The sequence below is a fragment of the Lipophrys pholis genome (assembly GCF_963383615.2).
Source record: "Lipophrys pholis genome assembly, chromosome: 11".
Classification (NCBI taxonomy): Eukaryota; Metazoa; Chordata; class Actinopteri; order Blenniiformes; family Blenniidae; genus Lipophrys; species Lipophrys pholis.
Window position 1 is genome coordinate 20255099 of NC_137631.1, and position 18227 is coordinate 20273325.

The following is an 18227-nucleotide window of genomic DNA, read 5'->3' on the forward strand; positions in this document are numbered from 1 at the left end:
GTGAAGACTTGTTCTGTGTCCTACATAACCCTTTGGTCATTGCCAAGAGTCTGTGATTGTGTCACCACATCTGACTGAAGAAACTTGCTCTTGGACATTGTTGCTCCCTGCAAGTCAAAGGATAGGTTATATGGTAAGTCTGCATCTGTCGTTAAATACAAATACTTTATTTGATGTCTTGGTGTTGATAAGGGAATAAGTCCAGACCCTTAAAACAGTCCATATTGTTTATATTCATTCTACTGTGGACTCTTTCCTACTTTGTATACTTGAATTTTGCCTTCAGTATTTTGCTTAATGACCGTTTGAAAAGGACTTGACATTAATACTTAGTACACAACTATACACAAAGAGTTTTAATGAATTGTTTAAATGCATTGACACGTAGAAAACTGGTATTCTGGATACTGTCTTATGTCATTAGAGTCTTGATGATTTTTTTTTAACTTTACTGTAGGCTGGACTTTCTGAAGAGTCACGGATGTGACATGAATCACACTGCTGAGGTTGTGAATTCTGTCAACCCGTGGTCTGCCGGGGAGAGAGCCGGACTCTGCCAAAGCCCATTGATGCATCCTAATTTAACCTAGCCAGTAGTGCGACTGCTTTGGAGGACAATGTATTGTACAAGGAGGAAGCGCCTGCAGCTGAGCCGAGTTCTTTTTCTCCTCTCCGGGGTGTTCCTCTGTACGCTCTACCAGCTGACCATCAGTGCCAGGCTCTATGAGTCTCTCTCAATGCCTCAGATTGGAGGAGACTTTGGAGAAGGTTCAACAGAGGGGCTTGAGGAGGCCACAGCAGAGACTCCAGGGCTGGAGGAGCCTCTTACTGCAGCATATGAAGTCGAGCCCACAGATCAGACAACACCAGAGATGCATGTGGTACATCGCACAGATACAACTGCAGATTTCAAAAGTGCTGCCCCTACTGACTCTCCATTGTTGCCAACCACCAACAGGACTCTTGTGCGTTGCATATTTGTGTCTCCTGAACCTCCACCGCCCACACCCGCTCCTCCAAAACCCCCAGCAGAAGCGCCACATATGAAGGGCGATTACCCCGTGGACATCTTTTCTATTGAGGACCGCCGACGAGGCTGGGTGTTCCTCCACATCCTGGGAATGATGTACATGTTTGTGTCTCTTGCGATCGTGTGCGATGAGTTCTTTGTTCCTGCTCTCGGGGTCATAACAGACAAGTTGGCCATCTCTGATGATGTGGCAGGAGCCACCTTCATGGCTGCCGGCGGCTCTGCCCCTGAACTCTTCACCTCATTGATCGGTGTCTTCATTGCCCACAGCAACGTGGGTATCGGCACTATTGTTGGGTCAGCTGTGTTCAACATTTTGTTTGTGATTGGGATGTGCGCTTTGTTTTCGCGGGAGGTTCTTCATCTGACCTGGTGGCCTCTTTTCAGGGATGTATCCTTCTATATATTTGACCTCATCTTACTCATCATCTTTTTCTTGGACAATGTCATCATGTGGTGGGAGAGCATGATGTTGGTGGGCGGTTACACTGTTTATGTCATTTTCATGAAGTTTAATGCACAATTAGAGCAAGCGTTCAAGACACAACTTTACAAGCACAAGAGCATTGTGAAAATCATCACTGTGGAAGAACCAGAAAAGGTAAGTGCTCCTGTGTTCACAGAACTGTGCAGGGCTCGTGTAAACAACTGCAATTACTTCTTTCCTTACTTGACAGAGTAATGGTTTGGTCTTCAGGTATTTATTTTTGCAAGGGTTCGGGTTACTTTATATTACTTCAGTTTTACAATGTAGCCCTTCAAAATAAAGAACAGCATATCCTGCACAATAATTTATACTCAACAAAATATACAATAAACAGTTTTGCTGTTGATATAACTCAAAAGAAACTTTGTCACATCATAGGATACTCGATAGATACATATCTCATTCATATTTACTGCTGTTTCTTGCTTTAGGTTTTTTTTTTTATAGACACAAAAGCCAACATTTGTAATTATTCACAATTTCTCTACACTTGCTTGGAGTGTTTTATAGCCACCATGCTCAGATAGTGAAATGACACTAGTCACAGATACTTGGAAAAACATTGACTAACCAAAGCTGATCAGCCACAGCAAGCTAATCCTTTGAAGAGTTACTGCACACCTCTGTTCACACTGTGGCGTCAACATAACTAGTGACTGTGATCAAGTAGGAATTCACACAAAGTATTCATTAAAACAGTTTCTGTTGAGATTAATATGCTGCTGAAAGTACATTTCATGTATTCAAACATAACCATTCATTAATGAGACTTTTAAATGTTACATAATCCCACTGTTATGTTTATTTTCACCTTTATGAGGTGTCGGACAGATTATTAAACTCTTCATGATCATGGCTTTTAGCTGCATGCCTTTTACTTTCATGTAAATATATTACATATAGTCAGTGTGTGTAAAATATGAAAATACCATTGTGTACCAGTGTTTTTTGTGCTTAGGCTGATATGTAATGATGAAATGAAATATCTCTGCTTTACTGATTAATGAATGATTGTTGCACACAGACAGATGAGGAGAGTGAAGATAAAGCACCTCCTGCTCCAGAGGACAAGAATCGGTTAAAGGTAAAAAAAAAAAAAAAATCAATAAATCATTCAGCTAATTAACTGCAAGCAGAAAAACACAAACCAACATCTTCATACCCGAATGGTTAAAAGAAAATTACTTTTCACCTCCATTTCATACATAAATACTGTATGTCTCTGCTGTTCACACGTGCAGATTCATGTCCAGGTTAAGAAAATAGAAAGTCACAATCACTTCAGCATGACTGTCTAACTGTGATGTCTCACTGTCTGTACTGTGAGGAGCTGTCTTAACCTCGGTAATCTCTTTCCACAGTTGAAGCCTTCCCTTCAAAGAGGAGGGAGTTCAGCATCTCTGCACAACAGCACCATGAGAAACACCATTTTCCAACTCATGATTCACACGTTAGACCCTCTTGGTGAGGGTGAGTACACGTTCAATCTGCGGCGTCTGTCTGGGAAAGATGTCCTTCTCATGGCAACATGGATTAGCAAACTGTCCCATATGAAGGCAGCACTAAGTCCAGATTGATACTAATCAGATAAATACCTACCTCAGTCTATAGATGGATCCATTTGTGAGTCCACAATGAATCATGGGAGAGAAGTGACACAGTGAATGAATTATTCATAAGAAGAAAATTACACTTGTCACTGTGTTTAAATTTATTGATTTATTACAAATGCCTAATTTTCAATTGAATGTATTTAAATATAATTTGGGAGACCGTAATCAAGGCTGGTTAACATGGGCTGGCCCTGTTTGATGCAAACAGCTGTTCATGATACATTTTCAAGTGTGTCCAAATGCATCATTCTTATGATACCAAAACATATCTTGATCTGCTCTGTTTGCCTGCAGGCGTGATGCAGTCAAGTGCATCTCAGTTTACCTAAGGCCTCCCTTTTTGTCATTTTGCAGGCCTCAGGGCACCAAACTGTTCTCTACTTCAGCAAAATAATCTGATTTAAATGATCTTATAAAAACTGGATCACATTCAGCCGTCCACTGTATCTCTTTCTTTATGTACAATCAGTCAGTTTGGTCTATTGGAGAGACTTTCCCATTTTTACCTGCAGCTTAACTCAACCATTTCTTTCAAACAAATCTTTTTTTTTTTTTCAGTCCAGCATGTTTCTGACAGTTTGCGATCCTAATTAGAAGTAATAACCGACATTAGATATTCTCTCTTTCAATGTGTTTCCTGGAAGTACTAGAATGCACCGCTTTATTGGCTTTATAAGGTCACATTAAATACAGACGGCTGGACATCCTGCTGTTTTCTTTATCATTTATATGTTTCTTGTACAGTAATTTCTGTCAGGGTGAATGTGTGATGCTACTTTATTTATTGTGTAAGAGTTAATTTGTTGAACATGTCGTGTTGCTTTTTTTTTTAGTTTACTGATTGTTGTTATTAGTTTTAATTTTTAATGTTAGTTTATTTTAGCTTTGTTGTGGATCTTTCTCTTCTTTATCGCACTGAACCGTGCTGCTGTAAAGTTTGTACTGCTGATGATGCTATTGCTGTACACCTATTAACATTAGTTGTTATCTACTCAGCACTGTTCCAGGAACATGATTGAGTAACCCAACATACCTTTCTCAGACTGTTTTTGCTCTGATTGTTTGTAGGGAAATTTAAGGAAAAAGCCGAGATTCTGAATAATGTGGCCAGACGGAAGGCCGAGGGCAAATCTCAAGACAAAAGTGAAGGTAAAACATGGAAAAATGCGATGGTCCTCTATTGAACTGGAGCTCTTCTTCTATTACACAGTAAAACGCTTCTAAACTAATTGATTCAAAAACTAATTACCAATCAGATGTGTATAATTCTCTCCATTATAATGTGATATAATATTTTGCATGGATTTCTTTCCGGTGCATATTGTTGGTTGGTGTTCAGAAGTCAAATGACATTAAGTACACACTGGTTTGTGTTTCTAAAACACAACAATATATCCCACTGGATGCAGTGTACTGCTAACTAAAATGCACACGCAGCTAAAGTACATAAAATTACATGTAATAAAATCCAATGCATATTCATGCTGTTAAGACGGTTAATTCAGTCAATTATCCCATACTTTATGTAAATCCTAGCACCACATTCGTTTCTGTAAAGGCGGCTGCACAATCTAAATATAACTAGGAATTGTCATAGAGAACTGATTGAGTCAGAGTCTGGGATTCCTTTTCACAGATGGTGGTGAGAAATCCGAGGACAAGAAAGAGCCAGAGGCTGCCCCGGCTCCAGAGGCAGAGAAGAAGGAGCAGCCAGAGGACAAGAAGGTACACTCCACAAAGCCCAGAAGTCAGTCTTTGATACCTGTCTATGTAAGAATCAATGTCCAGAGCTACGGCTTTTGTCAAGCTGCCACTTCAAGCAAGTCTGGTCGTTGCTTTTTACTTCTTTTGTCCATTTTAATGTCTTTCTTAGGACAATGTTCCAGCAGATCAGGACAATCCGGGAGGCTCGGAAGGCTCTGTCAGTGATGAGGAGGACAGTGATGAGGACAGCGATGAGGACAGCGATGACTCCAGTGAGGACAACGATGATGATGATGAAGTGGAGGAAAAGGAGGAGGAGGCCGATGAGGAAAAAGAAGACGAGCCTCTGTCTTTAGAGTGGCCCGACACGAGACGTAAACAAGCCACCTACCTCTTCCTGTTACCCATCGTCTTTCCTCTGTGGCTTACGGTTCCTGATGTTCGAAACCAGGTGAGAGACAGAGACGCTCAAGAGCAACAGTTACATCTTCTTTTTTTTTTTCTTCTTTTTTTTTTTACCACTGAATTTCACTTTTACATCACTGACATTGTCCCACAGAAATCCAGGAGGTTCTTTGCGTTCACCTTTCTGGGCTCTATCGTGTGGATCGCTGTCTTCTCCTACCTCATGGTGTGGTGGGCTCATCAGGTCAGTCGCAACAAGATGTCCTGAATGATTCACACACAGAGGCCATTTCTGTCTCACAATGTACAAAGATTTTAGATGCTGATGTTAAACGAAAATAAATCCAAAATGTAATGGTTCTCCAAGCTCTTCTTTATATTGCTTCATTCTCAGTCAGGTCAATGGGGTCTGAAGGGTAGAAATACTTTAAAGGTAGGGTTAGTTTGTCAAATAAAGGCTGCAATCAGAAGATAGATTTCAAAAAGAGCAGAGATCAGGCATTGTACACTTTGGATATGTTGTCATTAAAACATGTGACTTTGTCTTTTGCTGTTTGTGAAAACTGACACATCCTTTTTCTTTCTGAGAAAAACACAATGTGCCTTTCCATTTTGAGTTCTGCTTTACTCACCCAGGTGGGTGAGACCATCGGCATTTCGGAGGAGATCATGGGTCTGACTATCCTGGCTGCAGGCACCTCCATCCCTGACCTCATCACCAGCGTGATCGTGGCTCGTAAAGGCCTGGGAGACATGGCAGTGTCCAGCTCTGTGGGCAGCAACATCTTTGACATCACTGTTGGGTGAGCTTCGGTTTTTATGTCGCAATTGGAAAGAAAACAAAACACAAAAAACTGATGATTTCACTGATCCATTCTACTGCCATTTTTCTTCCCTTCACAGCCTCCCTGTCCCCTGGCTCTTGTACTCGTCTTTCCACGGCTTTGCTCCGGTGGCCGTCAGCAGCAACGGCCTCTTCTGTGCCATTGTGCTGCTCTTCCTCATGCTCCTCTTCGTCATCATCTCTATTGCAACCTGTAAATGGAAGATGAATAAGGTGCTGGGCTCCACCATGTTCTTACTCTACTTTATCTTCCTGGTGCTCAGCGTAATGCTGGAGGATCGCATCATCATCTGTCCCGTTTCCATCTAAAAGTGGGAAATCGAGCAAAATCTACTGCAGCTCCTCTTTCTCTTTGCAACCTGGAGTAGGACTGTTGAACTCCACATGTTCGGGTCTCCTGAGTGTTTATAGGGACTCAAACCATCAAATCATGCTTCTGTAGTTGCTCTGCATCGATACCGGTGTTACGTCTGGGGTCTCAGCAGCAATACTAATATCTCACTGGGCTACGACATATTACAAAAGAATTTATGAAAGACTTTCCAAAATAGCTGAAAACCTACACAATTATGCTGTGTGGGTCACAGGGCCTCACAAAACTTGTTGCTTGATCTTTGATGTTTGCATGCACAACTTTTTTCCCCCCAAAATTCTCTCATAGTTATTGCACCACAAAATCAGTTTGATTTCAGAAAATTAGAAAGTGCAAGAAATAAGCGTGTGGCGTTTCCTCATCCAGCAGCTTCTGCGCTTCTTTCATAAGCTCCATTTTGCTTCATGTCTGTTGATTAACTGATTGTTTCATTGGGGAGTGTTCATATAGTGAAGAATTTCCATTTGCCTGGCACAGCTGGTGCAACAGTTACACTGCATTTGTGCATTTGTTGCAAGGCAGCCGCAATTGCCAAAACTTTATACTTTGATCTGGCTATTGTTGTGTGAATGATGAACGCGACATGTGTGCAAACTTCAGATTCATTTTGATCAGAATTTCATCAGGAGTTTGTGTAACAGTCGTCAAACATTTGAGCGATATACTATTCACCAATTATCGTGATTCCAATGTGAAAATACAACTTTTCTCACATTCTTGTGTCTCCAGTTAGTCACGAGTCGTCGCAGCCCATTGGCAAATAGGGCCTTTACTACTAAATACTTGTTGCAACAGTGGCAGCTTTCACATTTATTTTTTCACTTTATCAGGGGATGCAGGACTATATGATGAGTGTGTAATTTTTGCAGTGTAAGAATGACCACTGACAGGGTGACAAACACTTTTTCACTGTTTACATGATCAATAAAAAGAAAGTAGAAGTCGAGAGTTTGTGCTGAAGTTGAAAGAGATAGGTTTCTACATGTGAATTTTGTAAAATATGTAAGTATGCAAATGCACCAACATTTGTTTTATGACATTCATTAGAAAGATCCTGAGCTTGGTTGAATTTGTAGTGGAAATGTCAGGAATAGTGTTCAGGAAAAGCAAAAAAAAAATCAGAACGGACTTTTATAGAATAAACAAGTTTATTCATTAAAGAAGGCAAACTATAGATCCAGTCAGAGCAGAAATTAGTTGGGGTTTTTTTAATACGTAAAAATTGTACAAATCAGTATCTGTGTTACAAATGATAAATAATACTCCGGAAACATTGTTCCAGCCGACAAATAAACAACACGTAGACATAAAATTACATTTTGGTCATCATTGTGGATTTGTTTTTTTTATCACTAATTACAAAGTGGGTGAATGCTAATTTACATGATGAGAGATTGTGTTTTTTTTCCTCAGTGAGCACAGCCTTATCTGATCCAGCATTGTATCGTCAAATGTCATCCTGAAGTCCAGTGATAAGCTGTGCAGCCGTGTCACATTACAAACAGTCGAGGCAGGGCAGCTTGTTAGTTCATGGTGAAAAACAGTATTAAGACAGTGAAAGTGATTGACTGAGAGCAGGTCAGAGCTGCTGTTCGAACCCGACTCCTTTGACGTATACATCTATTAATATGGTCAGTGCAAAGAAAGCCACACCACCATCTCTGAGGAGGTGGCTGGCTATTAAAAGTGGTTAAAATGTCATTTCATCCTGTGTTGGTCACAAATAACAGTGCATTGTTGTCTAAATATCTAAAACTGACATCCACACTGTACTGTGAAGACCCAAAGAAAATATACAAAATACTAGAGCCAAATACTCTTCACTTGTTCATGGATTCATCATTGTACTTGTAAATTCTTTATCAAAAGACGTGTCGATTGAACCAACAGAAAACATTCCTTTTCTCTCGTTTTCATTGTTTCTATTTTTGAAGGAAATCCACCCTTGTAACACACATAAATAATTTAATTACAACTTTAAAAATGGTATTGCTTAAAAAAATGTAAATAAATCAGATATAACACTCCATTTTGAGCTTTTTTTGGTACATTGTACAAATAACATTGAACAAATAAACTTTGTGCATATACATTATTCCAAGTTCCCTTCTTTAAAAAAAAAAAAAAAGTCTAAAACAATGGAATTGAATTATAAAGTAAATTTCTAATATGCTGATTATTGTTTTAATTCAAAATGCTGAAATGTTCCTTTATTTGAGATTTCTGACACACGCTAATTTATTACAAATCATTAATGTCATTGCAATTTTTTAACTGGAGGTTGTAATTATTACAATTAGTATTTAAGATGCTTTAAACTTCCCAGTTTATATGTTATAATCAAAGGGAGCAGACAAGGATAAGGATGATTTTTTTTTTCTCTTGCTTTAAATGAGTTAATCCAAGGAAAATGTTGGACAACAAATCTAATAAGATGCTGGGAGAAAGCTGCTGGGCCACTGCAGTTCATACCTCAGAAGAAATGGCAAGAGCTTATCTTGTCAAAGTGCTTCGTAAAAACACAAATTTAGAATAGAAGTACATGTTACAGACCCCCCCCCCCCCCCCCCCCCCCCCCACACACACACACTCACTCACTCACTCAACAACAGTCTTCACAAGGTCACCAGGACCACTGAGGAGGTTTGACAGTGTGACTTTACATCTACTTTTACGTACATATTCACAGCTTAAACTGAGACGAAGGCATAAGATAGTTTCTATAACAACTGTACAAACACATTACTATAGTTGTGCTGAAAATACGGTAGATTTTATAGATATTTACAAACACAAAGCCTGTCACTTCATGCCTCTCAGCTCTGACAGTGGAGCAGAAACTGGCAGTGGCTTTACATTGACTGTGATTTCCCGTTGTGCTTTAATAGAGCGCTGCGCTCCGGTCAGGTGTGCTGGTCCTGAGTCTGAGGGGCAGTATGAAGTTGACGGTGGTTGCAGGAATAACGTACTGAGACAGAGTGCTCATAAATTGGGCTCTCCAAAAGTCCTCCTGCACTCCATGACCCCTGCTCCGGGGGGCCGGTCACAGTTGTGTGTCAGTTTAACCTGGTTTGGGGTGAGGCGGTCATAGGCCAACTTGTATTCCCGGTCAAAAGCATCTGCAATGAAAAAACAGCTTATTAGAAAAAGGTTAAAAAAAAAAAAAAAAAAAAAAAAAAGGTCTCATAGCACACTGGAATCCCTGAAAACCACTAAAACTTTAAAGTTATTAGTTGTTACTTTTCACAAATGATGACCTTTTCTTTAAAGCCTCTCAGTGGTGGACTGGCCACAATGTGACACTGGGTACCAGAAAGTCTCAGGTTTGAGCTCTGCTGTAGTTAAGATTCTCTGGTTGTGTCCTTGAGTGAGACTTTTTACTCCACATCTCTTTTAGGAAGTAAGTGGTGTGGCTTCTCTGAGTATTCAAGATGAAAAATAATGTGCTGAACACTTAGCCGCCATTGACTGGGGAGGGAAAGTGCAGTCCGTGTAGCAGTTGGGTCTATTACCGAGTATCACACAGTGTCAAGAGCCAAGAAGTCTGTAGATGAGTGCTGGCAGCACTCAGAGAGCGTCGATAAAGTCATTTTCTTTCTTTCTCAGAAACTACAGATGACACACACGCACACACACTCCAGATATTGAAAAAAACCCAACCTGGTTTTTCCAGATTTCACATGAGACATTATGCAAATGAGTGTGCCAAGATGATAGCACCCCATGACGAGTTGGAGCAACAAAAAAACTGAATGTATTTTGAGAGAATCTCCAGGTACTACAACGGATAAGTTGGAAAAATCACCAGCTCGTGAAGCGACAGGGATCGTCAGGATATCCCAAAGTTTTCAACACATATTAAGACTTTTACTACATATTTGTACAGTGGTTACACAATCCATGCTGTCACTACCACCAAAGGCTGAATCTCAGCGTGTTGAACTTACTGATGTTAATGTTGTTCTTTCCCAAAGCCACGAGAGCGAGGAACAATAAATCTCTGTAGAGGCTCCTTTTAAGAAGGCGAAAAGAAAAAAGTCATTAATTACAGTTTCCATTTGTTACGTCCTCCATGGGCGACTTTGAATGCTCCAATCTTCTTTTCCCCACCTCTGTCTTTTAAAACCCAACTCTGGCCCCAGCTGCTGGATGACGTGACTCATGGGGTGATACACGTCGCTCTTCTTAATGCTCCTCACAAAACCCTGCAGTAGCTCCACCGTGAACAGTTGGCCTTCCTCACAAAGCCCCGAGCGAACCAAAGAGTTGGCGCCTGCAAAGGCGGAGAGAGAAGAGTCACCCCGATCAAAGCCTCATTCATCGCCATCAATCAAAATAAAACTCTGAAGGCACTGATGAAGATGACACGACTAAAAAGAGTGCTGAGCTGAATTATGCATGATGCTTCAGTTCTTTAATATGCATCATCTAATTTGAATGTAAATATTTGACCTTACCGGCGGAATAATAAGCCTGAAAATCTTGTTTAATATTTTATTCTACAGACTGTGGTAGTAAATAAAGAAACCACTCACAGTGTGTGTTCCACAGAACGTAGCAGGGCTGAACTTTGTCCTGGTGCAGTTTCGGGTTGTCCCACATGATCCTCACCAGAACCTGCTTACTGTCCTCAGAGGATATGACGTGAGTCTATGAGTGAAAAACATGCAAGAAAACAATCATTTAGAGCCTTTATTGCTTTTAATGGCTGAAAGTTGCTATTTTAAATTCTTAATGATGAAGATGCTTGAGAAAATGTATCTTGCTGTTGTTTTTAATTTCTTTTTAATGAACACTAGGTGTCGCCAGAGTACAAAGAGTCACTTGTTCCACTTGTGAATAAAATATGCTTATATAATATCGCTGTAAAGTGTTATTTTTGGTCCAACACACACACACACACACACACACACACACACACACACACACACACACACACACACACACACACACACACACACACACACACACACACCTGGTCTCCATTGCTACAATGCTGGGATGCCACTATGAGAGCCGGCAGGTTGCTGGGCAGCTCCAGCCTCCTGAAGTACCACACGAGGTTCCAGAAGACGATGGGGTGCTGGTCAACAACACTCAGGGACGAGAGCGCCTGGTCACCCTCGTTCACCAGCAGACTCTCCAGCTCCTTCCAAAGCACCAGAGGGCTCAAGTAGGGCACTGTTACTGGAGAGGACGCTGAGGCTCGGCCAGAGACTGGCACTGAGCTGCCACAGCGCTTCTCCTCCTGTGGGGGAGCCGCAGACGGCTGAGCTGCACAGTCTGCAGACGCTTCGGCCTCGGGAATGAGCGGCACAGACGTGTCCTCCTCTTTAACAGGATTACTTGTCTTAGAGGACCTGAGGGGAGACAGAATAGATCTGGTCAAAGAGGCCACAGAGATAAAAGTTGATTTGTCTGCATTTCAACGCATGTGTTTATGTCGATGGGTTTTTATTTATCTGGCGGGGACCTTAGTCCTTTAACAAACTTACACTATGATGAATTATTGCCCAAATGGACAAAAAGCCTTTTTTCTTTATTTATTTATGAACATGTGCAAAAAAAAAAAAAACAAGCAAGAGAAACAAACAGAATGAATACAAACCAAATAGAGGAGATCACTTGACACACATTCTAATTTGACAAGATATGTGTTACATGGTCGAAAAGGGGGGAGGAAGAAGTTTAACTTTTTTAATCTTACCCCTTGTATTTGGATAGTTTTGAATTTGATCAGGTCAGTTAAAGTTTAAAGTTTTCGACTAAGAACAGTGAATTGGTGAGATCCCGAAAGCCAACATTGTGTACGATACTCATTACTCTTTTTGTAATTTAATGAGTCTTTGTAAGTGTTTCCCCAGGCCTCCACACCGTGAGTTAAATAATGTAGCACCAGTGAATTGTAAAGAATGTGAAGTGATTTATCAGCTAACAGGTCCTTTGCTTTGGCCAGGACTGAGATGTTTCCTCATACTTTCTTTTGGACATGTTTTATGTGAGGTTTCCAGCTAATTTTGTCGGTCAATTGTTACTCCAAGGAATTTGTTTGAATCACCCTTTCAATATCTACCCCCTCAATCTGTACCTTTATCTGATTATTTATTTTATATGCATGATCATGCAACCAAAGCAGAAATCATTGAACATATTCATGAAGACAAGTTAGATCAAGACTGAAATTAGAGTTAAATAAGTACTACTCGTGGCTGATATGAGAATAAGTCTGCAAGAAATTAATTTAAGTCAGTGTCCCTTTAAGCTGTAAAACCAACGCGTGTACGAAGCCGTTTCTATTGAACACAATAGATACCACACAAATCTTTATCAGGAAGGAGAAATATAAGACATCATTGACATAACACTTCACATAAATACTAAATTTAAAAGTAAAGAATGAAAGCCCATGATTAATTATTCAAAGGGTTTGGTTCTGTGAGTTACAGTATGAAGTGAACGTATTACCTGCTCTGTGGTCTGAGATCTTTGATTTCCACATTCAGGAAAGGCAGGAACGCCGTGCCGCAGAAAGGACAAGTGCTGTTGAGGTTGGAATCATTGGCAGTCCACCCTGCCATTATCTCCTCATCATACACCAGACAGTCACATGTCTTACAGAGCGAGCAGCTAGACATCAGAACCTACAGAGGAGAGTATCGACACCAGGGAGGAATGATCAGTTATTAAACTCCAAGTCAGTCGGCTGGCAAGTGTCTGATCGGGGATTTTCTTTTTTTTTATGTGAGCACCTCACCTCTACGGTGTAATTAGGAGAGGGTTGGAAGCGGCTGGTGTCGGGGGAGGAATCTGGAGTATGAAGAGCTTTAGAGGGAAGTGCCAAACCTCCTGGAAATGAAGGAGGATTACACAATTAGACAAGCAAACAGAGGCCAAGACGTAACAGCTATCAAAGATATACCTCTCTGGATTAAATATGATCAAATTAGACAAGTACATAAAAGCAATTACCTTTTGTTGTCAAATGTTGTCCATAATTGCTCAATTGTGTTTATATTTTATAGGTTTAATAAACCGTGTCTGTGTCTGTGAGTGTGTGCACGTGAGTGTGCATGCACGTGTGCATTTACCCTTGTTTATGTTTAGCATGGAGCCCGTGGCTGGGTGCAGAAAAGCCTACACACACTGAATCAACACTGATGCCTGTTGGCCTAGTTTCCAACACGACACACAAGTATTTCCATCACCAAGACCGGCTCTTATTCTAAATTTAGATTATCAAGATGCGTTTGACTTCAAACCAATGCAATACAACACCGCAGTGAAACACAAAAGGCTACAATCGCTGTGGTCTTTTAAAAATCAATCAATGACATTTAAAAACTAACAACTTTACTTTTTTATAGACCGTGCTGAGTGGTTAACGGATGTGCAACAAACCAGAGAAAGAGTTGTGTCTGAACACTCTGTTGGGGGTGCTTGGGCTGCACAGGCTGGTGTGAGAAGCCCCAACAGGGCTTCTCTTGACTCGGGACACATTGGCATGCTGGGGGGAGGTAAAGCCATCTGGGTCCAGACAGGAGTCATTATCGAGCAGTGAGGAGCAGTCTACCTCTCCTGAGGTCAGTGAGGACACACTCATGCGATCACAGTTTATATCCTGCAGGGGAGATTGAAGAAGTAAAGTTTCATATTCCTGGAATTCGCCAAACAGGATTCAGATTGTGTTGGAAATATTTGCTGGTGAAAAAAAATGAAACTGCACTCACTTGCGTCAAAGATGTCTGGGAGGACAAACGAGAGTAGAGGCGACTCGCCTTCTCGGCCACGCCCTTCCCTGCTGATATGACGCTGCTCTTGAAGATGTCCAAAGTTGGGGTGAAAAGCGAGTCCCTAGAGAATGAGGAGGCGGAGGGAGTCGGCGAGGATGGCGAAACCAGTGAGGACGGCCTCTCCCGATCCTTGTTACAGACACCCAGAGGAAGCGAGGGCGATGTCCTCAGCCTCTCCTTGGATTTGACGGGTAGGGGGAGATGAGTGTTTGAGCGGCGCAGAGTGGCAGGTTGCGGCGAGGCGTGAGGCGACGAAGCGCGAAACAAAGGGCTCGATGGGTTCTGCAGGTCCATGCTGGGTGTCCGGCTGCTCAGCGGACTGTTTCCATTGTTCATGTACGTCTCGATCTCCTCAGCCAGGTCGCGGCGGGCAGTGGGCGTGTTGCCGTTGTCCTGATCACCGTCTTGTACTGATGCTGTCGCTATCAGCGACAAGGGATCGAACCCCGTTTCAATACCTGTCCGCCTCGCTGTCCCCCCACTGCAGCTGGCACTGCGTTCCACCAGAGGTTTCTGTTTATCAGAGTCTGCATCCTCCTCCTCGACTCCGTGCAGCCGGTCAGCAGAATGGTGTTTAGCTGAGCTGAGGAGAGGAACGGTGAGTCTCAGGGCTCCCGCTCCACCAGACAAGTCGAGGGAACTCGGCCTCTCAGTTTTTGGTAAAACTGTACATGAAAGAGCGTCATTCGATGGACTGGAAACCATCCTGCTCCCGTTGACTGTAAAAAAAAACCGAACACATTTCAAAACATTAAGTTGGGCGTGGGGAATTAGTCCTCTTCACAAGACTGATGAAAAGCCTCATCAAATTAGCCAGGGCGACTGATTAAGACGATTAGAGCAGAAATTATATCAGACACTGGATTTCAGTGCTTGCAACAAAAGTAAAGACAAATCCTGTCAGAGCGACAATCACCTGCTTATATAACACTCATCCATCAGCCAAAGCTTGTTTCAGGAAAAAAAAAAAACCAAAATACAACAGCAAATGGATGAGTAGAGCGTGCATTACACCCACGCTGCGACAAGATAACCCTGATAGCTCTCATTCTGCAGTAAGCCGTGATACGCTTTTTAGAAAGTGTCAAACATGAGAGATTAAAATCCTCTTCAACTCACTGGACTGTCTCATTTTGTAGTCCACAACAGTCGTGTTGTCACTCTCTCTGCCGCACGACCTCTCCTCCTCTTTCGACAAGGAATCGTAACCTTGGTCTGATTGTCCACCTGCAAATATAAGTATAAAAAAAGATTTATTCATCAGAGAGTAATTAACAATATTTCCCCTCACTTGTTTTGTCTTTTTCATTGGGGAGCAGTTGAATAGATTGAACCTGCTCGAATCGTCTCAGTGGACATTTTCTAAGACACAACTGATCTAAGAGTTTTTCTTCAAAAGAGCCCGGTGACATTCCCCACAGCTCATAGCACGCAACACTCCCAGAATAGAAAAGCAAGAGCAGCATGAAAAGAAAAAAAAGCCTTTCTAAAGCTTGCATCACACTTGCAAGGTCAAAGCCTAGAAAACCACAAACCTACTCCAATTAGTTTTTCTATCCAGGAATTTTGTGGAAGGTGGGACACAGGGTGCTGTAGTGGTGAGCACTCTCACTGTAGTATCATATTTTAAAAAAAAAAGTATTGTATCAGATTCTGTCTTCTCTTTGTTTGCACTGTGATAAACTGGTGATCTTTCCAGGGTGTAGTATGCTTGGTTGGATGGCTGGATGGTTGGTTGGTTGCACTAAAGAAAAGATTTTCAAAGCCCTGTAGAGCGTGAACCAATCCCTCAACTCTCACTGTCTGTCCACATTGCACCTACAGTGAATTCAATTCTGAAAGTGTGTTTAAATTAATTTCCTTTTTATTCTAAGCCAGATTTTTTGCACAAAAACTGAGATGAAGGAACTCATGCTGGGAAGAAATGTTCCAATGCATACGGCTGAAGCACACCCCGAAGCTATCTGTCGCCCCACATTACACTTTGTAAACCACTGAACTAGAGTTGAGCCAGCCTCATTGCTCGTAAAAGAAATGCACATTTCTAATATACCCCTAAAGGCCATGTTGATTGTGTTTTTTAAAAGATACGTATAAACAAGGTGTCACAAATCTGACTCCTCTGATAGCAGCAAAGATGCAATAAAGCAAAAAGCTGCATATTGCTGTATCAGTCATCATCTGCATAGCCTTTTCAGTGTCTTGTTTGAGTTTTTTTCATCGTGACTCAGAGATCTCACAGGAATGTAATCTGCTTTTGAAGCAACATTTCAACATATTTTTGCAAGATTTGATTTACATGTTAATTAAATCTTTTGACTGTGCACACTGACTGTTATAACACTCTCAGGCACCAAAGCCTTTCATTTCTTTCAGTTAGAGTCAGATGATTGACAGAGTGCAGAATGTGTGGAGCACAGTAATGTCAAAACAGCCTATTGGGTACCATTTATGCAGGAAAATACAAAATTACAGTTTATGAGTCACGTGATTTGGCCTCTTATAAGGTGGCAAATGGAATCCAATCAATTCAAACAGAGAGAGGAAGAGAAACTGACTAGAGTGTGAAATACAGAATCGAAGTGGTGCTGCTGTATCTTCTCACCTGTACTAAATCCATCATCGCTGGAGTCCATTTTAGTGAAGTCTGTATCAATGGAGACGCGCTCAGCGGAGTCATTCGCACTGTCCAAGCTGCCATGACTGACTGTGTCAAGGTCACTGCCGTCTGAGGGGAGATAACAGGGAAGAAGGGAGGATGAGAGGCTAAACAAATGACAGTACCAACAGGATTATGAGAGCAGAGTTCAGCTCCTGTAATGTACACACACTCGCTGAACTGTGGTGCAATCATTATCTTCCACAGCGAAGATGCAGGAATGTTCTGAATCCCTCGGCCGTCATCATGACTGAATGGCATCCCAATTTATGTCTCAAATCAAAAATTAATGAGGGTTGAATAAATCGCATTAAAGGAAACATTTGCATTTTGAAAGGTGTAAATGCACAGCTGAATGATTGCTAAAATACCTCAAAGATCAGAACTCATGTTCACATTACCATAAAGTCAATGATATTAAAATGAATACAACAACAATGGGGGAAATAAGCAGCGCAAAGCAAGATGTTTTCATTAGAAGCCTTAATACAACGTGTAATCATTAAGTAATCAGTCTCTTTGTTATGTTGTGGGAATTAGCGACTGACATCAGGAAGACCTGTGAGCAGTATGTGCCGAGGTGGAAAACCTCTTCTCTCTGTTTAATTAGTGTCATTAGACGAATGCAGACTGGGAAGTATTTTGTGCTCCAGGAGGCTGGAGCCGCTATAAACCTTTTAATGAGACCAGGAAAGAGCCTTGAAGAAAAGCCAGCTCCCACAGGAGCTTCACACTCATTTACATGTATTCATTAGGAAACACGGTAACTAGGAAAAAATTAACACTGTCACTCTCTAATTTCTTTAATTTACTGGCAAATGCAAAGTCATCACTGGAGAGCATAAAGCAGCCCTAAACATCCTAAAACTTGATTATCTATGGGTATTAAGCAATGCCTGCTGGTTCCTGTTCTGCAGTGTCTATATGCAGTCAGTGTGGGAATACTTGATGTACTATATCTGTTCTCATACTACAATGTAAAGGCTTTCTAAGAAATGTTCTTTTATAGCAATCATTTATTTAATAATGTATCAGCAGGATGTATTTTCTTTTCTTTTTTTAAATAACATATGATAACAGCTACTTTGAAATGATAAGTTATGAATCAATAATAACACACACTGAAGGAGAGAGATTTCATCCCTTTAATATTAACAAAAAGTAGTTTTCCTTTGAGGCAATCGGCTTAGTAAAGTGTTGAAGAATTCATAAAGAATTGGAAATCTTTGTAAATATAAAAAACATGTGCGCCTTTCAACTGAATGTTTCCTCTGATATATTTTTCAAGATGCTTAATTGGAAAGGCAAAACACACCATTAAT

The 18227-nt window shown here is 41.1% G+C and overlaps 2 protein-coding genes across 4 annotated transcripts in view; one reads left to right on the top strand and one right to left on the bottom strand.

Annotated features, from left to right (window-relative positions):
* On the top strand, positions 1-8346 carry LOC308116957 (sodium/potassium/calcium exchanger 1-like). 3 transcript variants are annotated; one of them, XM_080475501.1, is made up of 10 exons: positions 1-133; positions 458-1631; positions 2542-2601; positions 2879-2981; positions 4199-4279; positions 4767-4855; positions 5004-5285; positions 5394-5483; positions 5876-6042; positions 6143-7763. In XM_080475501.1, the coding sequence occupies exons 2-10, from the start codon at positions 618-620 to the stop codon at positions 6390-6392; spliced, it is 2136 nt and encodes a 711-aa protein (XP_080331627.1). In that variant the 5' UTR covers positions 1-133; positions 458-617; the 3' UTR covers positions 6393-7763. The 3 variants fall into 3 exon arrangements, with proteins under 3 accessions (XP_080331627.1, XP_080331626.1, XP_080331625.1); XM_080475500.1 differs by having other exon boundaries at positions 35-133; positions 2879-2987; positions 6143-8346; XM_080475499.1 differs by having other exon boundaries at positions 35-133; positions 2879-2987; positions 4767-4900.
* The window catches only part of dennd4a (DENN/MADD domain containing 4A), a gene marked incomplete at its 5' end in the record, with an annotated part of 23022 nt that continues 11357 nt past the window's right edge, over positions 6563-18227 (bottom strand). The window contains 11 exons of the mRNA XM_080475498.1: positions 6563-9575; positions 10404-10468; positions 10567-10729; positions 10992-11106; positions 11432-11816; positions 12922-13097; positions 13211-13302; positions 13855-14074; positions 14184-14965; positions 15366-15473; positions 16852-16974. Of these exons, the coding sequence (XP_080331624.1) occupies positions 9439-9575; positions 10404-10468; positions 10567-10729; positions 10992-11106; positions 11432-11816; positions 12922-13097; positions 13211-13302; positions 13855-14074; positions 14184-14965; positions 15366-15473; positions 16852-16974 (2366 nt within the window). The 3' untranslated portion in view covers positions 6563-9438. The remainder of the gene's footprint in view (positions 9576-10403; positions 10469-10566; positions 10730-10991; positions 11107-11431; positions 11817-12921; positions 13098-13210; positions 13303-13854; positions 14075-14183; positions 14966-15365; positions 15474-16851; positions 16975-18227) is intronic.

Bases quoted from the DNA above. Each gene is read 5' to 3' on its own strand.
- LOC308116957 (XM_080475499.1), top strand. From the start codon at position 618: ATGTATTGTACAAGGAGGAAGCGCCTGCAGCTGAGCCGAGTTCTTTTT. The intron at 2,602-2,878 runs GTAAAAAAAAAA...CTCTTTCCACAG, and splicing joins AGGACAAGAATCGGTTAAAG to TTGAAGCCTTCCCTTCAAAG. The intron at 4,280-4,766 runs GTAAAACATGGA...TCCTTTTCACAG, and splicing joins ATCTCAAGACAAAAGTGAAG to ATGGTGGTGAGAAATCCGAG.